Below are 17521 nucleotides of genomic sequence, written 5' to 3'. Positions count from 1 at the left end.
TATCAACATGACATCACAATACGAGCACTGTTATCATGGCAACCACAACCTTGCTGCAAAGTTACCCAGTTACTGTACATCTAAACATGAACTCTGGTTGTTTTCACAATACCTCAGGATCACAGAACTTGAATCCCAACATTAGATATTTGACCTACGATATGAAATATGAAACAATGTTGTTTTAACTACCATGTATGTTTTAGTTTGTGAAAATCAAGTCATTTTAAAAAAGTGATTAAGACAGTGATTCTGTATTTTTGTAATTTCTTCTGACTTCCCCATATTGGACCCCAGCAAATGTAATGTTTGAATTTGATGTCACAGAGAATTCTTATTTGCTAATAAAATTCACAAAATGAATTTTGTCAGCCTTGTCTGCTGGGGACATTATGTTAAAAAAGAGGAGAGACAAGGATTCAATTTGGATTCAGTTGGTTCTATTCTGTTACTCATGGATACAGGAAGCCTTGAGGCCAAACAACATGGCCTCCGGCTGGCAGCAGGCAGAGCATAGTCATAATAGTAATAATAAGAATAAAAATAATAAACTTAAACCATAAAAAAAATGAAAAATCTGTACAGAAGCAAATTCAGAGTTTGTTCATGCAGCACTTCATCCTTGTTACACACACACACACGGTTCAAACTGAGCTCACAATACTGCAGATGGGGGCCAAGTACACAGTGTTGGAGTGTAGACTACTATGGCACTGGAAAACTGGGGTTAACATAGCTCTTGCTCTTTCACTGTCTCTCTCTCTCTCTTTCACACATACACACGCACATGTGCATAAACACAGCAGGTAAACATGGTTCAGTAAGGTCAGAGTTCAAACACTTGTCAAAACACTTTAATATGGCAACTCCATAGTCCACAAACACTTCCTCTTCTCTGTAGTTCTGCTCCCAACTTCCTGTAGTACCGTCCCTTCCTTCCTGTCGTTATTTCCCCAACTTCCTGTAGTTCTTCTCTGTCCTGCCAGCAGAGTGCTGTGTGGAGTGAGAACATACTGCAGCAGTGGGTTGGTTCTGTATCAGCCTCCCAGACATCCCCCTGGGAGCACAGCAGAGGAGGAGGGGGACATGGAGGAGTGCCGTGGTGGAGGAGGAGGAGGAGGAGGAAGTGCTATGGTTTAGTCCTCCTCAGTAGTGGGGTACCAGCCTGGGTAGACCAGAGGCTCAAGGCCTCCTTCATCCCACAAGGCCTCAGCATGCCGTTATCACACAGATAAACGTCCCATAATAGTGAGGATTAAGATATCAATAATACAAAAGCAGATAATATAGGTTAGTGGTTATAGAGATACTGTGGCAGGTCGAGGTGGGACTCAAGTCGTCATCTCAGTATAGACCGTCAAGCCAATCATGACCCTTGACCCCCTGTTGGTGGTAAATATGACATCACAGAGGTTGGTGCAAGACAACCGTGATGACCAGCACTCTTGGTCGCTCGTCACATAACATCTGAGAGGCTCTGTCCACCAGGGGGCAGTGTAGCACTGTCTGGCCTGAAGCCAGCAGAGCTGCGGGTATCTGGATCAGGGTTAGGGTTCGTCTGGACAGAAGGCTTGGTCTGTCAGCGCGACGGTTGAGTTTGTTTGTGAAGCCTGTTTGTCTGTTGACAGCGTGTGGCAGGATATGGTATCTGTCGATGGACTGGCGGTACAGGTTGTGCTCAGGCCCTGCGGAGGCCAGGTGGGCTTAGTGTCTGTGTGGCTGGGCTGGGAGGCTCAGACACCTTCAGGTGTGTCTGGGCTGGGCTTCAGCACCCACTCACAGGTGGGGTTGACCTGGTACACCTCCTGCAGGTGTGTCTCCGGGTCCAGACAGCGCTCACCTGACAGGAAGCAGGAAGCGTTAGTCAGAGCAGCTCAGGCCAATTAGAGACATTGATGAACATTATGTTAGAGAACATTCTGATATAAAGTTAAATAAGAGAATAATTGGTAATATGCCAAAAGGAACAATAGCGATAATATCGATGATTGCTTGATAGTGATACACAGATGATAATGACATCAACAATAACGATATGCGGTACTGACGATGACACTGATAATGATACGTACCGATGTTCCCTCCCACCTCAAACAGACAGGCCCTGCTCCTCCTGGTGCCGTGGCTGTGAGGAAAACACAAGGCGGGCGATTACGGGGAGGATGAGGACGTTAGTGAAAGCTATGATGGACTGATGACGGTAATGTTGATAATGTTGATTATGTTGCTATAAGGAAACTTCGAGGGGGTCTGGAACTGGTTCGGATCAAGTATGATAACGTAGAAGATATTGTGTCTGATGATCCTGGACATCGATGTTAACGTAAACTATAATGTTGACATGTATCCTAATCCATACATCCTGCTGTAATGTAATGCTGTCTGGGGGGGATGTTGTTCATGATGTCAGTACTGCATGAGGGATGTTGTTCATGATGTCAGTACTGCATGAGGGGTGGGGCTGACTCAGAACTGACCCGTTCTCACAGTCGAAGCGGGCCATCACGTCTTTGGCCTTAGTCTCACTGTCCAAGAGTATCGCCATGGAGACCTTAGTGTGCAGTGGGGCGTAAACTCGGATGACCCCTTCATGCAAGTCGGTCACCTGCGGAGGAATGGCGCAGACTCACTGTCAACACGCAGCATCGACATAAATGTCCTGCAGTCTTCAAAGTCTGATATCCCCACGTTGACTGCACCCCCTCCCCACGCTCCTCTTCTCTCTCTCTCTCTCCCCCCACTCCTCCTTTGTCTCCCCCCCTCCCCTCACCTCACTCCTGGGTGTCTTGTCTCTCTCCGTGGTCCTCCTGCGGAGCGGCAGCAGTCTCCTCTTACTCTTCTCCGATCCTGGCTGCTTCCTCCGGTCCGACGCTTCGTTCATCTTCCTCACCTGCGACAGCAGGAAGCTGGGCACCTGAGGAAGAAGAGGAGGAGGGAGACGGAGGAGATGGTTGAGGAACACAAAGACACGTTGTCATGTTTGATTTCATTTCTCTTTCTGTCTCTCTCTCGTCTTTGGGGGTCTCTGACTCACGGTCCAGAGCAGGTCCTGGTGCGTGATGAGCAGTCTGACCAGGGCGGCGGCCCCTGCGGCCCCCTCCATGTCCTCAGGACGGGGGCTGTGGCCCTTGCATGTCACCAGGTTGGGGGCCACGATCATGGAGACGTTCCACAGACTCATCCGGTTCTGCTGCTCGCACTCCACCACCTTCCTCAGGAACTCCAGCAGAGCCTGGGACACACACACACGCAGAAACACACACGCTTACAGGGGCGCCAAGACACATGTAGGATGGTGTGTGTGAGTGACTGTGTGAGTGACTGTGTGTGTGTGTGTGTGTGTGACTGTGTGTGTGTGTGTGTGTGTGTGTGTGAGTGTGTGTGTGTGTACCTTTAGAGTGTCCCGGTTGGCCTCTGGAAGCAGCATGGTGAGGAGGTGGAGAGCCTGGACCTGGTGAAGGGGGGAGGAGATATCTGACAGACAGAGAGAACACACACTCAGTATCCACTAACAACACACACGCACACAGGTTTTCATTTTACATCTGTCGCCAGTTATTCTAAGTGTTCTTGCCCGAGTGTGTCGAGAGTGCTTGCGTGTCTGCGTCCGTGTGTATTTACGTGTTGTGTGTGTGTGTGTTGTGACTCACCCTGGACAGCGGTGAAGGCAGGCAGGTGCTGCAGGGTGAGGAGAGGGCAGGGGAGCTCTCTGATGAACATCTTCAGCAGGCCAGCTGCGTCATTGTGCCTCACCTGGTCCCAGTCAAAGCGGTCCTCGTAGAACTTAGACTCCAGCTCCTGGCGAAGATGCTGAAAACACAGCACGAGTAGGCCTTAGCTGAGCGTATATCCGTGATACGTATTATAATGTGAGCCGGTATGAGAGTGAGGTGGAGTGTGTGTGTGTGTGTGTCAGTATGTGTGTGTGTGTCTTACTTTTACTCTGGAAGCAGATCCTGGTACTCTGAGAATCCCCTCTGTCTGTAGACCGGTCTGTTCTAGCTTGGACAGGAGCTACACACACAAACACACGTCAGAAGTGTGCCAACACGTGCATTTAAACATATGTATCCTGTCTTTCCTCTTCCTCCTCTGAGTAAGAGCTGAAGCACGGCCAACAGGGAAATCAGCCATCTTATCACTGCCTCGCCTTCTCTGAGCTGTCAATCAAACCGCAGTCATGCGTTGAGAGGAAGGACATGCTCTGTGAGTTTGACAACAGTTTGGCAGTGTCGGACAGAGGACAGTGTCTTGGACTGAGTCTTGAATAGAATGTTACACAGAAGGAAAAACTGTGAGTGAGCCAGCAACCTGATAACCTTTAGCTGGCCTTCTCCTCCCCCTCCTTCTCTCCTTCCCTCCCTCTTCCCTCCCTTCTCTATCTGTGCCACAGTCACAGAAACCCTATCAGTTGTTATCTCTCCGAGTCCAGAACAACACTTGGCGGATCCTCCCAGTTCCCTCTATCTCCACAGAGAGACACATCTTTTCCATCAAAGACAGTCTTGCCCCTTCACTACTACCAGCTTAACAAACCAGTCTCAGCTACAGCCTCCCCCATTCTCTCTCTCAACAACATGATCCCCCCTCCCACCAAGGTTTCCTAACTGCCAGTCAGCATTTCCATTCAGGATCAGTCTTTATCAGCAGTCCCTCAGAGTAGCCTCCAATGCAGGACCAACATATCAGATCCCTTGCTAGCTACGCAAGCTAAGCTAGCTACACATAGTATGCGTTGAATACTACACTAACTAAGCAAGTTACAGTAACTAAGCTAACTGAGCAGATTTCTCTTTACTATATCTGTGCCTGTTTAATTAGCCAGCTTCTATACTGCAGCTAGATGATTACACTACAGTAAACTAAGTTAAACTGTAGTTAAGCTAACCCTAAGCCCCTTCTCCACAGCATCCTGATATCACAGCTAGCTGCCCAACAGATGGCCCAGCTATTCCTCCAAGCCCCAGGCATCCAGACAATCCCAAGGTTAGGGGCTGGATCTGAGCCTGTCTGGCCTTGCTCCTGGAGGACAGCTGCTGCCCACACCCCAACACCACGCAGAAAAACGGCAGCTCTCAGTCTGAAATAGCTCACACAGGCCTCTGGGATCTCAAAGTCTGCAGGAAGGGATTTCCTGAACTCAATACCCCTGAAGCCGTTTGGGATACCACAGGGGAGGGATTGGGGGAGGGGGGAGGAAGAGTACCTTTCTGAAGACGAGTGGAACCTTAGAACCCGGGACCTTCTTCCTGTCGCTCTCCAGCAGCGTGGTCAGAGGAACTCCAAAGATGCCACTCTCTGGACAAGGAAATAGAAAGATAGACAGAACCCAAATGTAAATTCTATAAGCATCTAGTCATATCAAAACTAGTTCATTCTAAAATACACGTTTAAGCAAAAAAAATACAAAACTTGAAAACTCCAGACGCAGAAAATGGGATCACCTCTGGCCTTACTGCGAGCGGCCCTGTAGCGTTTGAGTTCGATGCCCATAGCGTGGTAGAAGGTTGTTATTTCTATCAGGGCGATGTAGCCCACCTTCTTCATGTCCTGACAGGACAGGTCCTGGACACACGTCAGACCCAGCCTTGGCCTGGCCAGCTGGAACGGCTACACACACACACACCTTTTGAGTTTGTCCATCATGGTAAAAACGATCACATTCGAACAAATACCGGTACACACGGTATCAGAAACAGTTCGATGAGAGATCAGCCTCACCTGCAGGTTGGGGTCATCTTTTCGGAGGCGTTGGCAGTCGTGGCAGGCCCCGCCCCTGAGGTGAGGAAGAACGCCCTCAGAGTAGGGCACGTCGCACAGCAGCTCCCCCTGCTGGTCCGGAGGGCCAGGACGCTCCGAGACAGCCTCCACTGGGGAGAAGCTGGGGCACGCAGGACGCACTGGAGACACACACACTTGATGATAATCATACACACTTGATGATAATCACACACACACACATTCGATGATTATCACACACACACTGGTGGTCACTAGTGCACGGTGAGACACACTCAACTCACCTCTAGAGGGGGTTCTGTGGATGGTCTTGGTTTGGGTGCGACCATGAGCTGTGGTTTGTTCGTTAGAAGGGGCGTGTCTATTGGAGGGGGGGCGTCCACGAAAAGGGGTGTGTCTGTTAGACGGGGTGTGTCGTAAGGAAGGGGTGTGTTGGTCGGAAGGTGAGTGGCCGTTGGGTGAATTAGGAGACACATGGGGCACTGGTTCTACAGGCTGGAAGGAATGTATACATTATCATCATAAACAACATGTCCACCATTATTTTCAGGTACCAATAATCACAATAATAATAATCACCATAAAACATGATCACTGTAAAGTGGCAAAACTATTGCCAACACCCTAAATTACGTTATTCATGATGTACTCATAGGATACATGTTCATCATCAAGTCAATACAACATTTTAAGTGCATGTTTATAGGATGCATGATCATTATAAAGCACCATCACAATGAACAAGAATACTGGTACTTTTGGTACTGGACTAGTGTGTCATGGGGTATCGGTTGTCTGTGTATATTTGACTGTGTAAGAATGTGTTTTTGAGAGAGTGAGTGTGTATGTAAGGTACAATAGAATGTCAACCAGAAGCACAAAGAAACAGTTTGGATGACAGTTTCAGACACATAGAACATTCTGGAACTCCGTGTAGGATACCAGAGAGCTCAGCAGGTGCTAGCAAAGGTTGTACACACACACACACACACACACACACTCACACTCACGTACAGAGCCAGAGTGAGCTGGAACACGCACAAACAGGCACAAATTGATCAGGATCAGATGAACACTAAAGCCAGTCTGTGTGTCCATAAGTGGTGATGCAGACTGACTGCTTGTTTGTGTGAGTGTGAGTGTGTGTGTGTGCGTTCCAGCTGAGTCTGACTCATATCTCTGCCCTCCTGCCAGATCAGTGAGTCACCGTGGAACCTCCTGTCACCCTCTATGCTGAGGGGGATGGAATTAACCGCAACACCCGTCCTTCCGTCCGTCACAAATTCCTGCTCCAAACTGGCAGGTGTCACTAACCTGTCTGACGGTCTGTTTGTCTGTCTGTCAAAGTAAACCTCAATTACATCCTGTAACCCAACCTGCAATCCAGCTCTCCTCATTACAGCTAACACCCATCATTAAGTGGATCACACTACGGTGCATCTGTCTCCCCCGCCACACTCCTTCCGTAGGCCCTCCCACATGCCTCCCTCAGTCAGTAGGACAGGGCTATTTGTGGAGGCGGAAGTGCAGTTGCCTGGGCAGGCAGGAGAAACAGCTCGTCATGTTTCAACCACAGAGCAGTCTGTCCTGACAACTGGGACAACTGGTAGACTGGTTTGAAATACACTGTCTGGACTCCTGTCATCCCATCTCCTCCGCTCCCGTCTCGTTCCACCTCATCCCCTCTCCTCCCCTCCCCTCCTCACAGGAAAAAAGACAGGGTCAGGGTCAAGGGTCAGAGGTCAGGCTTCTCTCACCGGGGGGTCAGGTGTGGAGAACACGTCTCTGACGTGTCTGGTGTTCTGCCTGTTCCTCTTCCTCAGGGTCTGGGTGTAGTTGTCCACGCGTCGCTTCACCATGGCAGCCTGTGAGCGCGTCAGCGTCGACAGCAACACCTCCACAGGCCCCTCCGGCCCCTCCTCCTGCGCCCCCGACACCAGCCCCTCCAGCCCCGCCTCCGTAAGCCACGCCTCCTCCAGCTCCGCCTCTACAGACAGAAAGGAAGCGTCCGGGTACAGTCATCAGTTATCAATCCAAAATATGGAGAAGTAGCTGGGAATTGTGTCCTGCACGGTAGTGTGTGCATCAGTGTGTAAGTTAATGAGTGTGTGTGAATACCGTCCATGCTGGCTCTCTCCAGCAGGTCTTGGTCTCCCCCACTGGCCTCCTCCCCCTCCTCTATACTCTTCACCTCGCTCCAGTAGTCGTCCATGGGGTCTGCTGTCAGGGGAGGGGTGGGAGGGGAGGCCCTGGGAGTCATCATCCTGCCTGGGCCCTGGTACTGCACCTTCCTGCAGTTAGGAGAAGAGGGGGGGGCGGTGAACATTTCTCTGCCCAACTAAACTCTGCTAAACTCTTGACCAACTCGCCAAGCGCATGACAATCTTCAGTCCACTGCATTCATCTGCCAGATTGTGTGTGTGTGTGTGTGTGTGTGTGTGTGTGTGTGTGTGCGTATGCGTGTATATGATTTCTATCATAGTCCGTGCAATACCACAGACCTCTGGTGAAATCACAGGTCTTTGATCCCAGGGCTGATTCCTGATTGGTCAGAAGACCGAACACCTTTAGTGACCTCATGACCAGCCTTCTGGGTCACACAGACACACACACGCAGCCACATTACACCCAACTGCTTATCTCACCCTCCACATGCAGCAAAACAACAAGACTAAGGGAGGTTGGGGCGGGAGCATGGGGAGGAGGGGAAGAGGTTAAGAGAGTCTTCCCCTGGCATGTGGGGGTTTCCTATCTAGTCACCATGGAAACATTCAGTGCATTCTACACTGAACCACCTCAACCTCTCCCTCTTTTTCCCACTTTTTCCCACTCCCCCCCTCTCTCTCTCTCTCTCTCTCTCACACACACAAACACACACACACTCTCTCTCTCTCTCTCTCTCTCTCTCTCTCTCTCTACAACTGCTGTCTACACAGCACACTATGCTCATCAGATTGCTGAACAATGACTGCTACTGTCTAAACATTGAAAAATTGATAAGCACAATACGTGTGAGTGTGTGTCAGGGGACGTCCGGCCTGGCTTCACTTAAGGGGCTGATTATTGTGCTAGTCCGGATATTGGCTGAGGGGGAACCCTTGTTGTAATGGTTTGGTTCCTCTGGGGCCCCTTTGGTGCAACACCTGGTGAATCTCATGTTCAGAGGGAAGAATATGGATGGAACCATTATAGCGAGACTGCACTTAGAGAACTCACAGACACAGCCAACACACATACACACACACAGACACACAACATTAACATGTATTCTTGGGAGCTGCTATTTCTCTACTGAGGAACTAGATTCTTCTTAATGTATGTGTGTGTGTGTGTGTGTGTGTGTACAGTACACATGAGGATCAGGCATGTTGACACAGTAAAAGAGGTATGCTCAGCCTGTTGAAAAGCCGGTTCTCACATATGCACTCCAAACCTCCAAATCTAAATGCGTACTCTCACAAACTGATTAGCACCTTATCATTGGAAGTGTAGTTAACGTGTGTGTGTGTGTGTGTGTGTACGTGTGGTCCACCACAAGCAGGCAGGCAGACCGACAGGGGCTCTGACTCAAAGACATTCCATACTACATTTTCTCCATTCCTTTTCCAGAAATCATCATGAACATAAACACTTCCTGTGAGTCACAACCGATACCTTCTATAGGACATTATCCTCATCACATCGATAGACATCAAACTTCCAGTGCAGACAGAGGGCTTCAGCTTCCCTGTCTATCCACATGCAACAGTTTACACACACACACACACACAATACCTCAGCAGAGCCAGTCTTAGCTCCACCCAGCTGGCATGTCCCCCTCGGCGTAACCCGTCTACCCTGGAGATCCCAGATTAGAGAACGGAGACATACCTGTCAGTTGTTCATCCAGCAGGACAGTAGACAGCAGAACTCTATTTAGCTCTTCTAAACATCCTGAGCTCTACTTATCTACTAAACTTTACTGGACTCCACTAAACTACCAAGCTATACTAACCTCTGCAGGGTACTCCAATAATCAGGGAGAGAGAGAGAGAGCCGTGTGCTGAACAAGCGAGCAGCTGTCTGAGCCAGGACAAGTGGGAGTGGCAGAGGGAGAGTTAGAAGGGGGCGAGCGAGATAGAGCAGAAGGGGAGGGAGAGCAACAAAGAGAGAGGGAGGGGGAAGAGAGACAGCGCTCAATCTCAGGATATCCTCTTCTGAGGACTGAGGATCTCTCTGAAACACAAGCTCATCCCTCCTCCCACATCCCCCCCCCCCTGTTCTTCCCTCTCCCCACCCTCAGTCTGCGGTAGGCCACTCTAGATTTCATTTCACTTCATGTTCAGCTCTCCTCCTCCTCCATCCTCCTCTACGCCTGTCATGTTATCCTCTTTAAGAGCTCCTTCAGTATCCTCTTTGCCCTTTAGTGTTTACATCTGTCCCTCTCTCCCTCCATCTTCCTCCCTCCATAGTCATGCTGTCGTGTTTACACTATGACTCATCTAATATGGTTTACTAAACAAATACAGTTAGAAACACACCAAAACCACCAAGCCAGCTACAAAGGGCTTAGTTAGAGGTGGTTAATGATGGACGCTGGAGAGCCCAGCAGGCCCAGAAGGAGAGGAGAGAAGGTAGGAAAGAAACATTTTTAGGCTTTTCCTTGATGAGTTGGGCAGAACTGTGTGGACCAACACTAACACACACAGCTGTACAGGCCCCCTGCATGGTATGTAGGTCAGTACTAACCAGAACCAGGTGGAAATGGACGGAGAGATGGAGGGAAAGAGAAATAATGAGATAAAGAGCAGGGAAGAGAGAGAGAGAGAGAGAGAGAGAGAGAGAGAGAGAGAGAGAGAGAGAGAGAGAGAGAGAGAGAGAGAGAGAGAGAGAGAGAGAGAGAGAGAGAGAGAGAGAGAGAGAGAGAGAGAGAGAGAGAGAGAGAGAGAGAGAGAGAGAGAGAGAGAGAGAGAGAGAGAGAGAGAGAGAGAGAGAGAGAGAGAGAGAGAGAGAGAGAGAGAGAGAGAGAGAGAGAGAGAGAGAGAGAGAGAGAGAGAGAGAGAGAGAGAGAGAGAGAGAGAGAGAGAGAGAGAGAGAGAGAGAGGATTGTAATCTGAGCTGGGAGCCTCCAATCATGACCCAATTCCTGCTGGAATGTCAACAGCAGAACCAAGGAGCCAGCACACACACACCCCATATTTCCTCCTCCTCCCCCTCTTCGTCTTCACTCTCCTTTATCTCCTCCTCCTCCTCCTCACCCTCTTTCCTCTCCCACTCTAGTCTGGCTAGCATCCCATCTGTCAACAGTCTGTTAGAGCTACAGGTTGTTACTGCTCCGAGATGAGTATGCCAGTCTGGCTGGCGTCTGCCCCCCCTCCCTCCCTTCCTCCCTCACCCCCTCCCTCCCTCCCTCACCACCTCCCTGTCCAACTCTTCCAGAAGCTCTCTCTCTCTATCCCTCCCTCACTCTCTCTCTCTCTATCCATCATCAGCTAAAACCCTTTTCCTCTCTCATATTGATTAGATTGGTATTGATTAGATTGGTCTGACATTGGAGATCAGTTTACATCATGCTGTTTACGGGAGTTTATGGTGTAAAATGCTGACACCAACCTTTTTAATTTCAACACTGATGATGTCATTGAGGTAGAACCTCAACTCGGCTGGACATACACACACTACAAATGCACACACACACAAATACACAACAACAACAACCTCTCAAACCAATCAATACCAGACCATTAAAAAACCATCAGTGTGTGTGGGTGTGTGTATGTGTGTGTGTGTGTGGTTATAGGGTGAAGGCTGTGGGAATCTCAGCAGTGCTTAATATGTAGGTGAGAGGTGGTCAGATGCATGTTCCTTATTGGACAACCCACTGCAGAGGATCAGTCACACAAAACACCTTCTTCCTGTTTGACCCTTTTCAATGGTGGTTACCCAAAATGTTGCCATGGTGCCAGCTAAAGAATGGAGAAGTATTTCTAGAACTACTGAAACATAAAAGTAAAAAAAGTATCTCTATCACACGCAAACCCCATCCCCTAACGACCAGTCTGCCGTTTGAGGTCTGGATTAGAGGAATCCATTATGACTGTGGTACTGCTAGGAGAAGCCACACAACTTCCCTGTTCTACCTTCAATTAATGTTCTTACTGTAAGAAATTTACATTTCTGTGCCACACACACACACACCATTCCCGGATGTTCAACAGAATTCAGTCTGCAGATGTATGGCCTTCAGGGCTGAAGCTACTATACGTTTGCACGTATATATGCATAAATGTATGTATGGGTGTATGTATATATGCGTGTGTGTGTGTCTTCCTTGTGGTGATTATTTTCTATTCAAATCCTCTCCCCCAGCCCCCTACACTGGTCATGCAAAACAAACCTGCTGGACAAACTACAGAAACCAAGGTGACACGTAATCTACCGATACTACAAACCTCTATCTTTTTCTTTCTCTATCTTTTTCCTTTCTCTGCAACCCATTTCTCTCATTCTCTATCATTTGCTCTCTCCCTCATTAAGTGTGTTTACCTGGGTATGATGACATCTATATAACAAAATCTTCCAAGCTGAATCAGGTAGAGTCCAGTAGTCTCTTTGAGATAGAGTCCAGTAAAGTCTCTATGAGATAGAGTCCAGTAGAGTCTCTATGAGATAGAGTCCAGTAGAATCTCTATGAGATAGAGTCCAGTAGAGTCTCTATGAGATAGAGTCCAGTAGAGTCTCTATGAGATAGAGTCCAGTTGAGTCTATCTGAAATAGAGTCCAGTAGAGTCTCTCGGATATATAGTCCAGTTGAGTCTATCTGAGATAGAGTCCAGTAGAGTCTCTCGGATATATAGTCCAGTTGAGTCTATCTGAGATAGAGTCCAGTAGAGTCTCTCGGATATATAGTCCAGTTGAGTCTATCTGAGATAGAGTCCAGTAATCTCTGAGGTAGAACAGAGGTTGTCCAGTAGAGCAGAGCGCGTGGCTATGGTTTCTCAGGGAGCTGAGCACTAACTAACCCTGTACAGCTACAGGTAGGATACTTAAGCACTTGGGGAGAGTACAGCAGGGAGGGAAACAGCTGTGTGTGTGTGTGTGTTTGTTTGGAATGTCACCCGCTCACATTTTCCTTCACACCTCCAAAGGAAGCGGACACGACAAATTGTTAATTCTGATGCTGCTATGTCATCCTCATCCTTGTCCTCCATTGGCTGACAGACAGCAAGGAAACTGACTTCTGAAGAACAGCAGATCTTCTGTTCTTCCTTCTCCTCTGGGGTCATGGTTGTGGATGTTTCTGTCCATGCCAGACTTACTATCTGTTTAAAATCCTTCCTTGTTCACAAACACTTTATCAATGCCAAGTTGCTGCAGTTAACTGTATGTACACATAATGGTTGCCCATTCAACTCCACCACCACCACCACCACCACCACCACCACCACAAACACACAAAACTAGGGATGGGGGCATTACATTATAATTATGGAGGCATTACATTATGATTAGTGGTGTGTATGTGTCTTTTGTGTTCTGTGTGTGTGTAACAGAAATAGAGTGTGTCTCTCCAGTGCTAATTAGTGTTGGTTCAGAGAGTAGAGAGCCTCATTCAGCTGCTACAAAAGCTGTATTCATCCCTGACACCTGACCCGATTCATTGTTTCTCTCTCTCTATCACACACACACACACACATTGCACCAAGCAGCTTGAAAGTAATCCTGCCTATGGCCCAAATGCCCTGACCCATGTCAACATACAAAAGCACATACACACTTACACAGCTGAGACATGGGAATAACGTGGACATGAGTGAGGTTGAGTCCATCAGTCTCCTCACTATCACCTGCTCTACTGTACTCTACTGCTGTACTCTACTGCTGTACTCTACTGCTGTACTCTACTGCTGTACTCTACTGTGGGGGCTGAGGCTGAGAGAGGGGTGGTCAAGTAAGGGCATAGGTTGAGGGTGAGGGAGGGGTTGTCATGCCTTGTTGCTGGGGCAATGGTGGCAGCTGGAGACAGTGCCAAAGTAGCTCATCATGACCTCACAACCACAATGACACATGACCCGGCACAGCTGGCCAATCGGAGCAGCTGCTCACATTCTGGCCTGTCACATGACTGAACTGGTTGTTGTTGGAATGTTAGGGTTAGGTATTGATCCATATGCTACTGCAAACGCACATGCGCACGAGCACAGACAAACGCGTGCACGCGTTGGAAACTTCAGTTCAGAAGTGTCAGAAGTGAGAAACACACGTCCGACAAGATGAACAGAGGATGAGAAACACATGAGTAACGGTTCCATAAACTCTTTCCAAGCCGTCAGGGGGGCGCCCTGCGGTACAACTCTCTCATCACATAAATAACGGAGCACTAAACCCGTTACCACAGATACCACCGTTAAACACTATTTCCCACGCTCTCTCTCGGTACCACTGTGGGACCCCACACCACCTCACTGCTCACCGGGAATACCGTCCTGAAGTAGCGTTAACGAGTTTGTAAGACGATTTTCTATAGTTTTTACCTGCTGAAACTTGCAGGAGACACCGGGGAAGCGTAGATGTCCTCCGCAACGTGTATACTGGGATCGTATGAATGATAGCCTGTCAGGGTGACGCCACCAGAATCCGTCAGCTCCATCGCCGTTGATCGCCACAGTAGCATTTTACACATAGGCCTGTCTGGCTACCGTCAACCGGTAAGTTTATTGAACCTCACATCAGGCACACGCGCCGCCACGTCTTGTGAGAAAAATAAATAAAGCGGTCTGTTTCTCTGTCCCCCTCGTGCGCTGACTGACAGACACTCGACACCATTGGAATCAAGCAAACGGGGGTTGTCGCTCTAGTCAACCAATCAGATGGGAGACCAGACTAATTTTCATAAAACACACTTCCATATGCAAATGAGATCACGGGCTAAATGTCAACAGAGACCAGCACGCGTTTACTTTATCCCAATCCGGCCCGATCTGTAGTTTTAAAGTTTACATACCGGAGTCATAGGATAAGGTTTGGATTAGGATTTGCTTTATTGTCTTGTGTCCTATAGCCCAATCATGCAACATATGAATCATTAATCATGGAGCAGGTCAGAGTGGTGACCTGAAACTGCCCTCTTCTCTGCCCTCCTTTCCTCTCCTCCTCCCTTCTCCTCTCCTCTTCTCCTCTTCCCTTCTCCTCTCCTCTTCTCTTCCTCTCCTCTCCTCCTCTCTTCTGCCCTCATTTCCTCTCCTCCTCTCTTCTCTTCTCCTCTCCTCCTCCTCTCCTCTCCTCCTCTCTTCTGTCCTCCTTTCCTCTCCTCTCTTCTCCTCTTCTCCTCCTCTCCTCTCCTCCTCTCTTCTCCTCTCCTCTTCTCATTAAATGTTCACATGTTCATTCAGGTTTCAATTGAGCCAAGCGGGGCAGGGAACCCCCCCCTGCTCCCAGACCACCACCATTCACTAAATGGACCCCCCATGAGGAATCGGCCCCATTGTAGTCCCCAGGATCTCCCTAGGGTTCATGTGACACACACGCACAGTAGGTGACAATAGGGTAAACCATGTGGGGTAGCTTTCCCTCTACACAAAGACACCCGATAGTGGACGTATCCATGGAGACCATACATCCCATAGAGAGCAGGACTTGGTCACTAGGGGTCAGAAAGGGGGGGACAATGATGTGACCACTGGGGGGTTCCCCTGCTGTCATCTGATAGGGGTGACCTGTAGAGGTACAGGGAGGATTAGACATTTACATTTACATTTACATTTAGTCACTTAGCAGACGCTCTTATCCAGAGCGACTTACAGTAAGTACAGGGACATTCCCCCGAGGCAAGTAGGGTGAAGTGTCTTGCCCAAGGACACAACGTCAGTTGGCATGACCGGGAATCGAACTGGCAACCTTCGGATTACTAGTCCGACTCCCTCACCGCTCAGCCACCTGACTCCCCATGTACATAATAGAGGTACAGTTAGCTATACAGCAGGGGTTAGACAGAGTGAATGGTTAAACATGACACACACACACACCATTTCCCAGTGCACCTGCATCTTATACTTTACCTGGGTCACCTGAGAATGAACACATGGAGAGAGAGGAGGGAAAGATGAAGTGATAAATGGACGTTAGGCAGGGGAGGGAGAGAGATGTCCAGGGTTAGAGGGTGAGGGTTCAGGGGTTCATATGGAACTGTGAGCAGAGACATGTCCAGGGTTGGAGGGTGAGGGTTCAGGGGTTCATATGGAACTGTGAGCAGAGACATGTCCAGGGTTGGAGGGTGAGGGTTCAGGGGTTCATATGGAACTGTGAGCAGAGACATATCCAGGGTTGGAGGGTGAGGGTTCAGGGGTTCATATGGAACTGTGAGCAGAGACATGTCCAGGGTTGGAGGGTGAGGGTTCAGGGGTTCATATGGAACTGTGAGCAGAGACATGTCCAGGGTTGGAGGGTGAGGGTTCAGGGGTTCATATGGAACTGTGAGCAGAGACATATCCAGGGTTGGAGGGTGAGGGTTCAGGGGTTCATATGGAACTGTGAGCAGAGACATGAGACACAGCAGCAGGATACCAAACAGAGGGCTGCTCTCTCCAGGACTCACACACTCTGCACTTTTATTAAACAAGCTTGTTTTCAAAGGCAGACTGGGAGTATCACATTTCTGAAGGAGAGAGATTACGGTATGTGTGTGTGTGTGTCTGTGTGTGCGTGTGTGTGTGAGTGTGTTGGTAGAGAACCCGCTGCTGTCTGTCACACTCATAAATCATTTAGATCAAGAGGTTTGATTGCAATTCAAACCTTTCTCTGTCAATGTTTTGGTGTCCAGTTGGTCTCCTTGGATAGTGTGTGGGTTTATGTGTGTATTGGAAGACAGGAGGAAACACACTATGATTATACTGTATATTTAGTATCTCAAAAGTGGATAGATTATCTGTTAGTATAGCATGTAGCTACTGTACTGTCTTGACATTTCAATTTCCCATTCTCCTTTCCATGGTTAACTGACATGAGGAGGGGGGGGGGGAAGCTTTTTCCTTTCAGCCCTCCCCTCCTCCTTCTCTGCTAGACCTTGTTGAGTTTTCCATTGTCAGTGACTTCTGTCTGGTAAGTGGTTTTATGGGGTGTTGTTTCCAGGGCTACCACACCTAGCCTTCCTCTTATATCCAAGCTGTGATAGGCTGATCAGAGCCCTACATTTGGGGTAACTGTGGCCAGGACAGGACAGGGGTTACTATAGATACTGTAGTAATGGTCTAGTCATGGTACTATGGTGGGGGTGGGGGCACAATGTGGAGGCGATGGGAGGACAGAATTTGAACCCCGTTAGCCAATGGACAGCAGTGTTACAGAGGTGGTTTGAGAACTGGTGTGAGTCATTGTTTGTTCGGTTGACTAGTCACGAGAGAACAAACATGGTGTTAAGAGGCTAGATGCCACTCCCTTGGTGTTATCCTGTGTTGGATCAGTGTTTAGTTAAGAAGAACAGGCTACCACACTGAAGAGTACGGTAGGCTACTAGAGTCTGCGAAACTCTTCTCAGTGTTGCTGTACTGCTACATGCTGGTCATGAGCCCAAACTGCAGGCAAAACCCACCCGCAGACGCACCCATGATAGCACAACAGAGCCCCAAGTGGCCAAGGTAGGTAATAGTTCTCTTGTCATTCTTATCTATTCTTTGCTTTTGTTCCTTTGTCTCCTTATCCACCCTACCTTCTTATCTCTTCTCTGTAACTTCTTCTCGTTCTGCCCTTGCTTCTCCTATTTCTCTTATTAGATAGATGGAATGAGTCGACTCGTATAAAAACTAAG

At 48.7% G+C, this 17521-nt stretch overlaps 1 protein-coding gene across 3 annotated transcripts; it reads right to left on the bottom strand.

The window, feature by feature from the left end:
* Positions 1–430: 430 nt before the first annotated feature.
* Positions 431–14401, bottom strand: arhgap28 (Rho GTPase activating protein 28). 3 transcript variants are annotated; one of them, XM_067251656.1, is made up of 15 exons: positions 14253–14401; positions 7858–8030; positions 7497–7726; positions 6024–6234; positions 5722–5900; positions 5445–5610; positions 5207–5298; positions 3937–4014; positions 3651–3810; positions 3392–3474; positions 3035–3232; positions 2771–2914; positions 2478–2605; positions 2073–2125; positions 431–1840 (listed from the first exon to the last, which is right to left on the bottom strand). In XM_067251656.1, the coding sequence occupies exons 1-15, from the start codon at positions 14399–14401 to the stop codon at positions 1734–1736; spliced, it is 2151 nt and encodes a 716-aa protein (XP_067107757.1). In that variant the 3' UTR covers positions 431–1733. The 3 variants fall into 3 exon arrangements, with proteins under 3 accessions (XP_067107757.1, XP_067107759.1, XP_067107758.1); XM_067251658.1 differs by lacking the exon at positions 14253–14401 and adding an exon at positions 12265–12391; XM_067251657.1 differs by lacking the exon at positions 14253–14401 and adding an exon at positions 9610–9750.
* Between the last annotated feature and the right edge of the window lie 3120 nt (positions 14402–17521).

This window comes from Osmerus mordax, chromosome 15 (assembly GCF_038355195.1).
Source record: "Osmerus mordax isolate fOsmMor3 chromosome 15, fOsmMor3.pri, whole genome shotgun sequence".
Taxonomy (NCBI): Eukaryota; Metazoa; Chordata; class Actinopteri; order Osmeriformes; family Osmeridae; genus Osmerus; species Osmerus mordax.
Note: the sequence above shows the minus strand (reverse complement) of the source record. Positions and strands in the feature narration are given on the sequence as shown.